This window comes from Microcaecilia unicolor, chromosome 2 (assembly GCF_901765095.1).
Source record: "Microcaecilia unicolor chromosome 2, aMicUni1.1, whole genome shotgun sequence".
Lineage (NCBI taxonomy): Eukaryota > Metazoa > Chordata > Amphibia > Gymnophiona > Siphonopidae > Microcaecilia > Microcaecilia unicolor.
In genome coordinates this window covers 619,198,236-619,214,424 of record NC_044032.1, presented here as the reverse complement: position 1 = coordinate 619,214,424, position 16,189 = coordinate 619,198,236, and the positions used below count along the sequence as shown (strand labels likewise).

General features: G+C 41.9%; 1 protein-coding gene across 1 annotated transcript in view; it reads right to left on the bottom strand.

The window, feature by feature from the left end:
- Nucleotides 1-16,189, bottom strand: part of NR3C2 (nuclear receptor subfamily 3 group C member 2) — a 582,332-nt gene that overhangs the window by 22,785 nt on the left and 543,358 nt on the right. The window contains 2 exon segments of the mRNA XM_030191661.1: nucleotides 3,683-3,840; nucleotides 13,922-14,052. Coding sequence (XP_030047521.1) covers nucleotides 3,683-3,840; nucleotides 13,922-14,052 — 289 coding nt within the window.

The window sequence follows — 16,189 nt, the reverse complement described above, 5'->3', positions numbered from 1 at the left end:
GTGAGATGCTGGCTAACTCGGGGGGAGGGGTAGAAGGGAAGGAACGATGCTAGCATGAGGAGGGAGGTAGATAGGAGGGATGCTGATGAACTGACTGAGAAAGTAGAGGGGAAATGGATAAGGGAAGACATGATGCTGGCCATCGGAGGGGGGGAGGTAGAGAGGGGAAGGAAAGATGCTGGCTACCCTGAGGCCTTTGGAGGGAGGAAGGGAAGATGCTGAACTATGGAGAACAGGATGTTTAGCAGCTTGGGAGGGGGGCAGTGACACAGCTGAAGGCTTGCCTAGGGCATCTGATACCCTTGCACCAGTCCTGGTTATAGGTATAGTTTAGAAGGAGCTTGGGCAACAGTGTCCATAAATGCTCCAAGAACTAGTGTAGAATTAGCTTACCTCTTCCCACCATGAGCATTGCCTCCCAACCCTTTGTTCCATCCTTCCCCCAACCATGCTACATTTATGCCTAATGTGTAATATTGCTATAACCCTTCATTTGTTAAGGACACTCCCATAAAATTAAGAAGTCCACCTTCAGAAGCTAAGGAAGCAGGTCTGGTGTTCTGGTTTCTGAGATAGACACATTCACAGCCATGACAACATACTACTTACTACTTTTAACATTTCTAAAGCGCTACTAGGGTTACGCAGCGCTGTACAGTTTAACAAAGAAGGACAGTCCCTGCTCAAAGGAGCTTACAATCTAATGGACAAAATGTGCAGACAATCCAATTGGGGCAGTCTAGATTTCCTGAATAGAGGTATAATGGTTAGGTGCCGAAGGCGACACTGAAGAGGTGGGCTTTGAGCAAGGATTTGAAGATGGGCAGGGACGGGGCTTGGCGTATGGGCTCAGGAAGTTTATTCCAAGCATAGGGAGAGGCGAGGCAGAAAGGGCGGAGCCTGGAATTGGCGGTGGTGGAGAAGGGTGCAGAGAGGAGGGATTTGTCCTGTGAGCGGAGGTTTCGGGTAGGAGCGTAAGGGGAGATAAGGGTAGAGAGGTAATGAGGGGCTGCAGATTGAGTGCATTTGTAGGTTAGTAGGAGAAGCTTGAACTGGATGCGGTACCTGATCAGAAGCCAGTGAAGTGACTTGAGGAGAGGGGTGATATGAGCGTATCGGTCCAGGCAGAAGATAAGACGTGCAGCAGAGTTCTGAACGGATTGAAGGGGGGATAGATGGCTACGTGGGAGGCCAGTGAGGAGTAGGTTGCAGTAGTCAAGGCGAGAGGTAATGAGAGAGTGGATGAGAGTTCTGGTGGTGTGCTCAGAGAGGAAAGGGCGAATTTTGCTGATGTTATAGAGAAAGAAGCGACAGGTCTTGGCTATCTGCTGGATATGCGCAGAGAAGGAGAGGGAGGACTCGAAGATGACTCCGAGGTTGCGGGCAGATGAGACTCTCTTAAAAAAAAAACAAGCAAAAAACAAACAAACCACAAGCAAACCCCACAACAACAAAACAGTTACACCTGGATGGGACTGTTCCAACCAAGAAATAAGTAATTGAGAAAGAGAGAGAGAGAATCTAACACTGCAGAAAAGCAAATTATAGTGAAAATAAAGTCTGTAAATTCTGTAGTTTCAATCTTCAGTAATTTCATATGTTCGTCGTTTACCACTTGAAATACTATTCTCAAATATTTAAATACAACTTAGGCTTCATAAGGTACTCAAAGTCCCCCCCCCCCCCCCCCCCCCCCCCCCCCCACATACACAGACTTTCCATCTCCAGAAAAGGTGCAGAATGCCTTCTTTCTCACTTTGAAGACAAAAGTCACAGCAAAATAAGTAAAAATAAGGGTAAGAACAAGTTTCCCATCCCTGTGGTTTGAGAATATCCCCCCTCCCCCAAGCACTGCTCAGATGAATTCCTCCATACTACTCTCCTACTGGGAAGGAAGAACCACTGGAGCAGTAAGGAACACAGCCTTCTGCTGCCTCCTACTCACACCACTGGTCAACAGCATCCTCTCAGGTCTCACTTACCCCCTTTTATATTCCTACCCCACCCTTGGGGATGGGCTACACCTCAGTTACATCACCACAATGCGAATGTTCCCCATATAACACAGGAAAACTTAATTCTCCTAGTAACATACTGCAACATAGTAAACAATGACAGATTAAAGACCTGTATGGTCCTATCCAGACTGTTCATTGATGGGCCGATGGTCAGAAGCAAACATGGGCACTAGAGGCCAATAGCTCCATACTAGCGCCTGTGTTTGCTCCCGCCCGATGATCAGAGCCGGTGAGCACGTGTAATAACGTGCTTGCCGGCTCTGAATGCTAATTGCATGCACATGCATGCAAACAAGGGTCTCTTGCATTCATCCCCCATGATTAGTGGGCAGCGTGCCAAACAAGGGTGCTGCTACTGCTGCAAACCTTACGCCAGCTAGGAGCTGGCGTTAGGATTTGCTAGTGAGGGAGGAATGAGGCAGACCCACTGAAGAGGTTTGACAGGTCCGTCAAACCTAAGCCCAACCCATATATGGAAGTTAAGCCCTGCCCAGCGCATCCCAGGATGCACCATTTTGTGAAGGCGCCTGAAGAGGCAGAAGGGAGTGCTACTCCCTCCCTCCTCCCACTACGACGAGTAGAGAGGTAGACTGCTGGGGGGAGGGGGCAGATACATAGCAGTCCCACTGGACCACCAAGGCATTTTTGTTCAGTGGGGTGGGGTGGAGGGGGGGGGGGGAACTAGCGGTCCCACTGGACCACCAGGGATTTTGTGCTTTGGGGGTTGGGGGCCTAGAGGTCCACTGGACCTCCAGATCTTGTGTTGGGGTAGGCGGGCTTAGGTTTGACATGTCCAGGAGAAACATCCCGCAGAAGTACCCTTATGATCAGAGAAGTACCCCTATGATCAGAGCTAATAGCACAGTTAAATTTGCATGCCCTTGAGTCTCACAATACCACCTTTTACACTTCCTCCTATCACTAACATATCTAAAAAAAAAAAGTATTGTCCTCCCCACCCCTAATTTAACTATATTGGCTAGTTTTTAATTCTGTTTACTTGTCTGACTGTTTTACCAGATTCATTTAGCTTTTCCAGATATTGTTTAATCTCTTGCAGTTTATAAAGGCTAACCTCTTTTTTCCTTACGTTTACAGCTACTTCTTTGGAGAACCATAGCAGCCTCCTTGTCCTCTTGCATTTATTGTCTGTCCTAACAAAAAGGTTTACTGCTTTTAAAATAAATATTTTCAGTTTGTACTTCCCTGAGGGGGGTCTTTTACTAAGCTTAGCTCAAGTTACCTGCAGCAGGGCCCATAGGAATAAAATGGGTCCTGCTGCAGATAACTCGAGCTAAGTTTTAGTAAAAGGCTCCCTAAATGACTTCTTGAGGTACTCTCCCCCATCTTGATAAATTAATTTCTCCTGAATCTAGGACATTTACTTTTGAATAAGCCCACGCCACGCACATCCTAATATTTGGACCTTAGGGGTCTCTATGTTGTCATCCACGAACATGGAGCTATTTCTTCTCTCAAAAGTTCAGAAGCAAGTGACGTGAGAGCTTTTCTTTGTGTGTTTATCAGGTAACAATGAAAAAGATCCTGCTTTTCATTTGGCAGCCTCATGTTCAAGTCTACTGCGAAGGCTCAATTCCTCCCACAAGTACTGTTGCCAATTTGCAAACAACACTGCATTTTGAGTTCATCTTTACTATACTTACATCATGCATGGAGTCCAGAAGCTTCGTCAACTGGTAGAACCGCTGCCAGCTTTGGCCAGTGCTGTTAGGGCCTTTTGTCACCATCTTCCGAAGTTCTTTGATGTAATTTGCTCTCATTTCTTCAAATGCCACATGACATTTTAGTCCATCCCTAGGTACTGTGATAGAAAATGTATCATTGAATGTACTTGCTCAATCCTTTTCTCTCTGCTGTAGATACAAATGTAAATGTATTGCATTTAGTCCCTGAAAATTCACTAGTGAGGGATCATCTACACACATTTTAAAAACAATGCCAAGAGTCTTTGGAAGGGCTGAAGCAAGTCACTCAAAAGCAAGCAATTCAGCTGAAGAGAGGATCTCCAAAAGCAGATAATTTTTATATTTAGGTCAGCCCCTCCAAATATAAACATACCTGAAAAATGAGCGTTAATATATATTGAAGCTGCCCTGTTCAAACCTGGTCGAGGCATTAGGAGATTTAACAAGCAGCTGCCGCATTATTACAATACCTTAAAAATACTCAGTTGTTTTGTGATGACACACAATTCAGGAGAATTTTCTATGGCACAGTGCATTCCTTTACCCATTTAATACACTTATATTCCACAAATGCTAAAGTACTGTCCTTAAGTGGACTACAAAAACACAATATCAAGGTGGGCAAAACAAACAAACAAACAAACAAACCCTTGTTTAGTGCTAAAGTGCACTAAAGTTTTGCATGTACAGCACATTAACTACAAAACTTAAGGCTCATTAGGATGCGTAATGCAATGTTAACAGTTCATGTGTGACATAGAGAATGACACGGGGACCCGCAGAAACTGTGGGGACCGGACGTGTCATTCTCTACCTGTTAATGAATTGGACTGTTATTTATATTTCAGTGATGCAAATGATGATATTTTGATTTTTTTGGAAAAACAAGCAAACGTGCTGGCCACAACTTGCAAAATTTGCATGGGGGAATCCTGTACATTCCTGCCACCAACACATCTCCTGAGAAGACATCTTCTATTGCAGGAAGGACTGTGAAAGACAGGAGAGCTAGACTAAATCCTGAGATTGTTGATGACTTATTTATCCACAGATTAAAAACTCATAACAGTGCTTCATAGGGCATATTTCTCTCCTACTAGGGCATTCAAAATAGGTTGTATTTTGTACCCCTGGACACTTTAACAGGGTGGATTAAGATTCCTTGGGGTAATAGATATCAGCTATTATTGGGGTTTGAAGGGTAGAGGGTGGTGGTGGTGGTGGTGGGGTTATTATAGCTGCTTGTTGATATTATTGTTTTTCTATTTGTGACCACTGGGGGAGTAATGGGAGGTCATCCCCGATTCCATCCGGTGGTCATCTGGTCATTTCAGGCACCTTTTTGTGCCTTATTCGTAAAAAAAAAAAAAAGCATGTCCGGGTGAAAACGTCCAAGTTTTACTTTAGGACATACTTGCTTTTTTCGATTATGGGTCAAAGACGTCCAAGTATTAGGCACGCCCAAGTCCCACCTTCACCACACCTCTGAAATGCCCCCTTGAAATGTGGATGTCCTTGCGACAGACTGCAGTTGGAGACATCCAAAATTGGGTTTCAATTATACGGATTTGGACATCCCTGGGTGATGGACGTCCATGTCCCGATTTATGTCAGAAGATGGATGTCCATCTCTTTCGAAAATGAGCCTGATAGGGTTCCTTTTACGAAAATATGCTACAATCTGGGCTCAACATGTAGTAATGCAGGATTTTACCGCACAGATTTCAAGTAGCACTTTTGTTTTTGTTTTGTTTTTTAATATATTTTATTGTAGGTCATGTGCTAATGTAGTCATGAGCATTCAGTACCTGTATAGAGTTAATGCAGGAGCATTTACCCCTCCTATTTAGGAGGCACTAAGTGCTCCCACATTAACTCTATGTTAGCCAATTAGGGGTCCCCTGACCCAACCATGCCCCTCCCATGGGAACACCCCCTTTTCAGTTGCATGCAGATACACTTAGGTGCTATGCTGTAACTGGGCTTGTAATTGTATTTCCAAACTGATTTCAGCTCCTTACATCTGTTAGAATGCATTTCTGCAGTGAAAGTTAGACACAGAATTAACACCCAAGTTTAGGTACCGTTTATAGAATTCCCTAGTAAATGTATAAGTTGCAACTCTACCTGTACTCTGCCCAAACTCCACCCCAGAACGAGGGTAACTCTTTAAAGGGAGGCTGGCTTTTAGGTGCCAAGAACCTGCCCATTCGGAGCCTATTTTACAAAGAAAAGCTGGTACAGTATAGTCTCTCTTATCTGGCATACCTAGGTGACAACACAGAATCGTTAATGAGATATGTGTGAGTTTCATTTTCTTTCTTGGTGTCATGTTTAGTTAAAAAGGAGCAGTGCTAGGTAATGATTTTGGGCACGTTAAGCTTGTAAACTCTTGTTACTGTTTCCTCTTTTGAAATATGAATTCAATATGCCTCTCTTTTATCTCTCATCCACTTTTTTCTGTATTATCTGATTTTTTTTGATTATCCAAACACCTGTCGGTCCTGTTTGCATTGGATAATTGAGACTCTACTGTACATACTTTTATTTTAAACGTAACCAGTACTTATATTCCAAAGTAGATTAATAGACAGATAATTAGTCAAGAATTACATAAAATAATCTACCCATAGTTACTAACAACTTGAAAGATTCAATTACAGTGTTCAGTTGTCTTAGTTGGAGAGTCCTAATTTCTCTTGTAGACATTTTAGCATGGTTGGAATGCTTGGTTGAACAGCTAATTTTTAAATGATTCCATGAATAGTTTATAGAACACTAACATAACAGGTCAAATACATGCCTATATTTTAGGCACAAGGACTCATACCAGGCACAGCTCTGGTGTAAATGCTAGCGCCTATAGCATTTTTAAAAACACATATGCCCCAAAATTCTATAAATGGTGCTTACAATTGTGCATGTAAATGAGGGTGCGCAACCAATTTTCATGTGCAAGTTGATTAACGAGCCAATTAGAACTGATAATTAGATACCAATAATCAATTATTGGCACTAATTGGCCTTAATTGAAATTTACATGTGTATTTTTACTCATGCAGCTCTGAAAATGGGCACAGCCATGGGAGAGTCATGGGCAGATCAGGGGATCTGCATCTAATTTAGACGCAAAGATTTACACCAGGGTTTACTTGGTGTAGATCATCGCATCTAAAGTTAGACACTGACCCCAGGATTCTATATATCTTGCCAAGATTTCTGCACAGGAATCAAAGTATATTCCATAGCAATGCACATAACTTAATTAGCTGACAAGCTAATCAGAACTAATAATTGGATGTTAACAACCAATTTTCAGCACTAATTGACATTAATTAGAATTTACCATGAGCTAGCTGGAAAACGCCCATCACCTGCCCACTCCTGCAAAAATTACAAAAAATAATGTGCATTGACAGGCAAATTACCATAAAATGCTTTAATGCATTCTGCTATTTCACAGTCGAATCCCACAGTCTATGGTAACAAATGACAAAATAGAAAACTACATGAGATTAACTAACAGCAATACAGGCCCAAATGTTTCTATAATGTACCTGAAAATAGATCTTAATTTTTTACTAATTACTTTTTTCTTCTTTTCCTATGCTTTTTTTTATGTTAAAGAGAGCCCTCAGCAAAAAACCACTTTTTTTTCAGGCAATACATTTCTTTGCCAAGTGGTATAGCACCTCTTTCATCGAGCTGCTCTTAATAAGATCCCCTATGGAGAGTGAAGCGACTTTAAAAAAAAAACAGATAAATTCACGTTTTGATTTATTTATTTTGTATGGGAGCACTATTGAAATAGGTAATAGCACATACAGAAAATTAAGAGCAGCCCGATGAAAGAGGTGCTATACCACTTGGCAAAGAAATGTAATGCCTGAAAAAAGTGGGTTTTTTTTTTGCTGAGGGCTCTCTTTAACATAAAAAAAGCATAGGAAAAGAAGAAAAAAGTAATTAGTAAAAAATTGTTAAGATCTATTTTCAGGTACATTATAGAAACATTGATTTATTTATTTATTTATTTGTTGCATTTGTAACTCATATTTTCCCACCTATTTGCAGGCGCAATGTGGCTTACATTGTTCCATAGTGGCGATCGCCATTTCCAGAATGAGAAATACAAAGTGGTATTGCATTAAAGTTCATAGGCGACAGAGTAGATTATAGGTGAAAGGGAAGGAGAATGGGAGGGAAATGGTAAAGGATGGAGGGAAGAAGATGAGGGATTGAGTATAAGGGATTAGTGAAAAAGGTCAAATGTAACATTGGGGTCAAAGTGAGCGTCGACATCTAAGCAGGAGTATCGTAGGTGATCTGGTGGAATTAAGCTGGTCCATTGGGGTAAACTTGCTTGAAAAAATGGTAAATAGTTATTAATAGCTCAGATGGGTCTTGGGAGAGCATTCCAAAGTTGACTACCCAGGAAGGAGAAACTGGAGGCACAGTATGTTTTGTACTTGACACCTCTGCAGTTTGGGAGGTGAAGATTGAGATATGTTCGCGATGACATTGTTCTATTTCTATTTGGGCCTGTACTGCTGTTAGTTAATGTCATGTAGCAGCGACTAGTCTTGGTTCTAGTTTTCTACTAATGCATTCTGCGGCAAGCCTTTTTTCCTGTGCTAAATGCGCATTAGCACTTACCAGCTTGTTTACCAAGCCATGCTAGCAGTAGCCGCTTGGCAATGCCGACACATCCCATTCAAAGTGAATGGGCTGTGTCGACATTAGCGCACCGGCAGCTGCTAGCATAGTTTAGTATACGGGAGGAAGGGGGAGGGGGGTTAATGCGGTTTAGTAAAATAGTCCCTTAAATTGTAAATTCACTAGGGACAGGGAAAATACCTACTGTAACTCATCTTGAACTACTACTGAAAAAGGCGTGAGCTAAGTGCAAGAGAAATAAACAAATGAAGGCCTTTGGCACTGCAGCCAGAGAGATAGTGGCCCTGATTGAACTGAAAGCTAAAAGGAGCAGGAGGTAAGCGCCAGATAAAAAAAACAACAGCAATTTAAAAGCAAACAAAACCCCAAAAGACCTGATAAAGATAGCATGCACTAACATGCTTACAAAAAGACCACAAAAAAAGGGAACTTGATCAAAATGCCAAATTCTGGAGGTCTGCTCAGAGTCTCTGACTTGATTTATTAAATGTAGAAGGGTTTCTGGCTAACTCCCAATAGCTACAGGATGAGTGAGAGATTTAATCTGCGGTTTCCTTCACATGTAAATGCAATGCAGAACCTTTGATGGGGTCCTCATGCAAGTTTCCGAATACATTGCATGCTATCTTTTTGAGCACATGCCAAAGTTTAGGGGAAGCGAGTTTCTTTTACTTTGAAAAAAATAAAAAATTGTTGTGGTCAAGACTACTTAAAAGGACAGGGCCAAAGTTGGTCGAATGTGAAAAAGTAACATTTTCTAAAAAGGGAACGTTAGTAGCCTAATAATATTTTGAGATTGTTTTCGAAATGCCAGAGACTAGGAGGGTGTTTCATTAACAGTGATCCTATAGGTTGGGATCTGGGATTTGCAAGTGTTTTTTTTTTTTAAATGCTGGCTGTGGTGTTAAAAACCCCCCACAAACATTCAGCATCATTATTTATATAGCAAGTGGCAATGAATATGCACAGAAACCTCTGATCAGCACCAGCTACAGAGACAGCAGTGCTCCTTAGCTGCTAGTCACATTGCTATACAATTTAAGCCTTTTCACTGTCCTACATTAATCCACTCAGGTAGACAGATAGCGGATGAATATTGCCGACTATCAGGAGAGTTAGGTGGAATGCCCATACTCCACCCTGGTGCAAGAATTGTCAGTGGCACTTACACAGTTTTATTGAAAATTTATACAAGGCACTATTCTGTACAGTGGCTGCCATTATATGAATGTACACTTAAACAAAATATATATATACCGGTATATAAATTTTATTACATATACTGTAGGTTAAGAGTCGTGGTGTGCCACACTGCGCTGTGGTTGAAATTTCTTTCAAAATTTTAGGGAAGCACAGTATTTTTTGACTCCACTGCTTTGACCCCACTGTTTTGACCCTTTTGATCTGACCTCACCACTTTGATGCAGACAGCATTCTCAGGTTTTCCTCTTCTCTTCCCCCCCCCCCCATGCCCTTTGTGTTTTCCTGTATTTTTTTTCTTCCCTTAGCCCCCTCTTCCCCGTCTTCCTTTTTTCCCTCTTTCCCTCCTTCCCTCCTCCTTTCCTTTTTTCTCTCTTTCCCTCCTCCTTGTCACACCACAAGTATAATTTCCTTTCAATAGGCATACTGGTTCTCCTGCTGCTCACAATACCCCATGGATACCCCCAAAGTATAGCCTTATAATTTAATACTGCTGTTTGGTTGTTTGCAATAAAAGATCAGGGGCCCTGTTTACTAAGGTACGCTAATGTTTTTACGTGTGCACAAAATTAGCGTGCACTGTGTAGGCGCACACAGGAATATTGTGGGTGCCTACATAGCACGTGCCAATGGTTAGCGCACGCTAAAAACGCTAACGCGCCTCTAGAATGGCTTAGTAAAAAGGGCCCCAGGACTGTTTGTTTTCAATACAATGAAAAAGAAAGAAATATCTCTAAAATGACCAGAGACTTCTGCAGTTAATCAGAGATCGTAACAATCGCACAAATTTGGAATATCTCCATGGTATTACAAATAACTTTCTAATGGTCTAATGTGGGTCCAGTTCTAATTCAATATAAAAATGCAATTAAATGTAAACACTTGTACTTTTATTTAACTGATTTTATATGAGGGGTGAAATCATCTGGGGGTCAAACGGAGCCTAACACAGCTTAAAATGGCATACTGAAGAAAGCGCTCAGGCGTACTGCAGCAATTGCCAAATGTGAGTGCTCTAACCGCCTGCTAAAATTTTTAAAATTCTTTTTGAGAGGGTGTATCAGGAAGCAGAGAGTGGGCGTTCTTGCACTAAACAGTTAGTGCATCTACATTAGCACATGCTGACTGGTTAGCACAGGAATGCCGCGTGAGCCCTTACTGCCTACAAAAAGGGTGGCGGTAAGTGATTGCATGGTAATTTTTTTCAAATGGCTGTGTGCTAGCACATGGAAAATAAAACAGCGGATTGCGAGAGTAAAAATATAAAAGTCCAGTTTATTCACCACATAAAACAATAAATAAATAGCTAAAAGCCCAACATGGTCATGTTTTGCCCTCTCAAGGGCTGAATCAGGGGCTTGCAAGATTACAAAGAACAGTTATTAAATACCTTCTCTCCCAGAAAAGCAGCAGCGTGTGGTGAACCTACCATTGTTGTTTCAAGATTTGCTTCATATAGAGGCTGCTAAAGGGTCAGGGGGCGTCATGGATTTACCTGACCGATTTGTCCAGATGTGCAAATTGGCCATCCGACCTGGGTATAGGGGCGAAAGACTAATCGAACCGTCTAGTGGTTCCCTCCAAGGTTTCCCTCAGAACAGCTGGCACTCAGAACCCCCCCCCCCCCCCACAGTTTTATCTGGTAAAGCAAATGATTAGAGGTCTTGGGGCCGAATCGATCTCAACCTGGTCTCAATTACTTAAAAATGACACTGGAGATCACTCCTGCCCCAGCAACCACTAGACCATCAGGTAGAGGGACCCCGGGATATAGGGGGGGGGGATGGGTGGTCTCTGCAAAAAGGGGACTTTTCATGAGGGGGCATCTTGGATCTGGAGGGTATTTCTCATGGGGGGGTGGGGGCTTGGATTGGGGGGTGAACTGCTACTCAGAGGGATCTTGGATGGGGCTTTCTCATTCACCGCATCTCCTTTAACATGCAGCCCTGGGCATCAGAGGCCCGATGCTCTCAAGCTGCTGGAGTAACGCTGCATGCAAGGTAGTTCACAAGCAGTGTTAGTCCTTTACTGCAGGAGTCAGAAAATTACAATACTGAGATACCATAGATAATGACTCCTGTGGTAAATCATAGTGCAGTATAGCTCTTTTACTGTACCTTGATAACTTCTCCCCATGAACTGTAATGTTGTAAGCCACTTTAAGCATCCTGAGGGTATTTCTATGAAGCATACACTGATACATTCATGCCAATTATGTATGTAGCACATATATGCGCGGAAGTGTAAAAATGTGTCTATATGCCAACAACGCCACCTCAGCGCTATTCTGTGAATGATGAGAGAATGGGTGAGGTCATGGGACATGGTTTTTGATTTTGACCCCTTCTTTCTGCTTCATCACATGCCAAGTAACGACAAAACAACAAGGTTACTCAGCTCCACGTTACTGAAATCAAACAAAACAAAAACTATTTTGGGCAGTGTTTCCTGACCATTACATTTTGATATGACTTTTCATCTGTGATCTAAACACTTACCCCAGCTTTCAGTTGTGTGCGGTTTTCCTGATCAGTCTTTTCTGCATCTCTCATTCCCACGTTTCTCTATTCCTCTCTAATGCTGTCTTATTCGCCTTCCTCTATCCTTACACTTTTACTTTTAAAGCATTATCTCTCCATATTATATTCTTTTTGCTTTTCATCTCTTGAAGCTATCTCTCCTCTATATACTTCTGCTTCCCTACAAGCACTCATTCTCCTCCTTTTCATATAATTCCACCTACTTTCCTGTCAGTTGGAATAATTACTGGAGATAAGTTTTTTTTGTTCACTCTTCTATAATGGAACTCTGCGTCCTTGGGGTGGGCTGGATTGCCCCCATTACATTCAGCTTCTTTTTCTCCTCCTCATCCTCCTCTCCAGAATATTTTCTGAGCCATCCTCCTGCTTTCTATATTCACTGCCTCACTGATATTTATTCTTATGTTACTTTCCTCCTTTATCTCACCTTCCCATCTCTAGGCATCTTCTGCCTTTTTCTTTTCCCTCCCAGCCCCAAGCATGGGCAGGTTCAGTTTCCTCCTGTCAGGGTCAAGAGTTACATTTAAATACGTTTATTGGCCAATCATCAATAATGGAAGAAAATAATCATCACAAAAAGTACAATGAACAAAATGCACCATCTGCCAAGATGAAAACCAACAGTGTATTTACTAAATCCCCATCTCCCCCGCAAATCAAACTAACTCCCCTCAATCCTTCCCCCACCCTCCCCTCTCAACCCAAGATCTTGTTACTGCAGTCCATGAATGGTAGCAGCAATAGGGCTGTTACAAGTACAAAGTACTTAGAAAAGTGGAACAAACTCACATCAAAATATCAAGATAGGGGGTCCATATCTTAAGAAATTGTTTCTTCATCATTGACCCTTTGGTACAGTTAAACTGCAGCAGTAGTGGCAGCTACAACAGTGTTTTCTATTGACGGGCTCCACTTAAAACCCTTTAGTGTCCAATGTTCCCGTAATAAGCCATAGGGGAATGGATTGATGGGAACATTGGACACTAAAAGGTTAATATCTCAACATGTCCCTGGAGATCACATTGGCCACTACATATTAGCCACTTATACATCAGGGGCGTAGCCGGACAATAGATTTTAGGTGGGCCTAGGCAAGAAGTGGGTGGGCACCAAATGTTCTCCCCCCCATCACCACCACCAAAAGATATCTCAGCTGGCAGGAAAATTTTCTTTCCACCCTAGCAATCTGCAGCAGGCATGAGCTGAAAACTGAATATGCACAGGTGCCAGTATCATGGAGAGTAGCGTTTTCATTACCATCAGGGGGAAGTCTTGAGCTGGTAGAGCTAGCTACCGCTAAACATATGCTACTGTTGGGTGGGCCTGAGCCCTAAGTGGATGGGCCCTGGCCCACCCAGACCCACCTGTGGCTACGCCACTGTTATACAGATATTGAAGTAGTTAAATTAGGATTCTGTGCATTTTTTTTAAATAAATGAATTTTTTTTATTCTTCTGCAAGACTCTCCCATTTTTTTTTAATTTTCAAAGCTTTGTTTATTGAACCAAGGTGACAACTGACAAAGAAAATATTAAGCTCAATTTAGCAATCCAAAAGTTACACTGAACAGACAAGCACAGCAGACTCTCCCATTTGAACCTAATTTTCCTTAGCAGTGCAGCAGCAAAGACACAAAAAAACTGAAAAGAATAGGACAGGCTTGTTCCACTGAGTCATTAGCTGAAGCCAACTCACCATGGCTGTAAGTAAATGAAGGCAGTCCCTTCCTATCAACACTGGCAGATGAATTTAGCAGGTAGCTGACCAGGAATGAAGAACTTACTTGTGCCTAATAGCAGCAAAACCTTCATTACAGTATACTCTTCAAAGCTAAGTTGCAAGCGGCCAAACTCCATGCTGATCTGTTGCATCCCCTGGCACAGCTCGTACATTGCAGACTGACGCATCCGCTGTCTGCAAGGGAGCAAAAGAACAAAATAATTATTTGGTAAAACATATAAGCTATTCTCCAAATAAAATAAAATAAAACCCACACAGGAAGTGTCTGTCTGTATGCTTCAAAATATGTTCTCTTTTTGATTTCAAACATTATTTAAAGAATTGCTTACACCAAGCCACAGTGACAGGCTGGATTGGAAATCACTTTAATAGTGGCCAGTTGTGTTATGTAGGTGAGATAGCATTTGATATGTAGAAGGTACACGAAGAATGGTCTTGCTTGAGCATTTCCTATTAATCAACTGAGAGGTCTAGAGGAAACTTTCCAGTAACGCTGAAGAATATGACAGAAAACTCTCAGGACCTTACAGCCTATGGAAGATGTGGCTATGTTATATGCCACAATCCTGGACCCTGGCTTTGTGCCTCCTTTCTGACATGGTCACAGATATTTGAGTGAGTCTTGGTCCTACAGAATCAAAACCCTAAGAGGGTATTTGATTTGAAGAGCCAGGGGACCCTTGCAGGCAGGAAGACAGTAAGGAAGGAATGATTCAGCCTGGGAACTGTGCCTGAAGGAGATTTCTGCTCATCTAAACACCATGAAAAAGAGAAACCAGAGGTAGGATGCAAAACAAAACCTGGAAAACCCATAATAACTTAAGACAGCACTACATCGTTCCTACCATGCCTTGCTCTAGGCTGACTTTTAGTTTTGGCTGACCATACTGCTACAGGCCCCACCTCAAATCAAGCCCAAACAGGCCAAGTTATAATGTTCTGGCAGCCTGTAGAGACCAATCTTGCTGCTTACAATTTTTTTTGAAGCTGCGGTCATGACCCCCAATGAGAATTTTGCGAACCCATTTAGGGTTATGATCCACAGTTTGGTAACCAGTGACTTAGGATATAATTATAAATTGAAGTCAGAGGTGGAATATGAGGTGCAGAAGAAGGCTGAACACTACTAAAACCATGATGTAAGCCAGTGCTTCCCAATGTTTTTGTGGCTGTGACCCCATGTTTGCAGCCAAATAAAACTCTTACCCACTGGACGTGCAAAATAAAGATGCACCTATGGAGAGCCTACCTAGGTCATGACCTCCAAAGGCAGATTTTCTGGCCCTATTAAGGGTCCCAACACACAGTTTAGGAAGCTCTGATATAAACATTTTGTTACCAAACTTACCCAGAATCAGTATGACTGATTCCGCAATGTGACAATTAAGGTACTTATATTTACAGTATTTTGGAAGGAAGGTAGAGTGTATGGCCTCAATAAAATGAAACTAATGCTACCTAGATCACCGGAGTGCAGTATGAAGGAGTTAGAAGCTTATTGCCATGCAAGGGACATCTGTGTTTTAAAGCGATGAGAACTCAGTAATAACCATGCATGAATCATTATATACTGCTCAGTTCCTGGCATTAACACTAAGCTCCTCCAGCTCAAATGGCTTCCATTTTCTAAGCTTTAATATTCCTTTTCCTGCAGACATAGAATGGATTAAGTAAGTCCTAGACATTTGCAATTACCAAGGTGCATAATACTACAGATGCCTGGGTCTACTGAGAATAGCGACACGAAGCTAGAGTGTTGCTGTATCATAGTCAACTGCACTGTGAAAATGGGCCACTACTGGGCACATCATATTACTTCAACTCCCATAAACTTGGTTCTAATTAAAAATGCTCATGCCAGATAATTAGATCACAAATTGGGAATACAAACAGGAAGCAGATTTCCTGCAGTTGATATACTGGTAGATGAGCTGACAGTTAGCAACAAAATTCAACATGGCATTAACAAACAGGAAATATCCACAGGGGATTTGGAAAAATGTGTACAACAGAGTGCAGAAAACGGCTTGTGATCTCAATATAATGGAAACTGTGCTTCCTCTCTTGTACCCCTTCTGCCCAATTCCTCTCTTTTGATTTTTCTATCCTTTTAGTCTTCACCTACTGCATCCTTAGTTTACTACTACCACTGTAAAAAATGTTAAGAATTGGGTAACACAACCAGGTCAATCAGCTGCTGTGAAGTCAACACATTAACATAAAATAACACAGAAATACAAAAAATACCAGCTGATTACTGTGGATACATGGCATAACTTCTTCCTGCTCATAATAGTTACTAGCAATATGT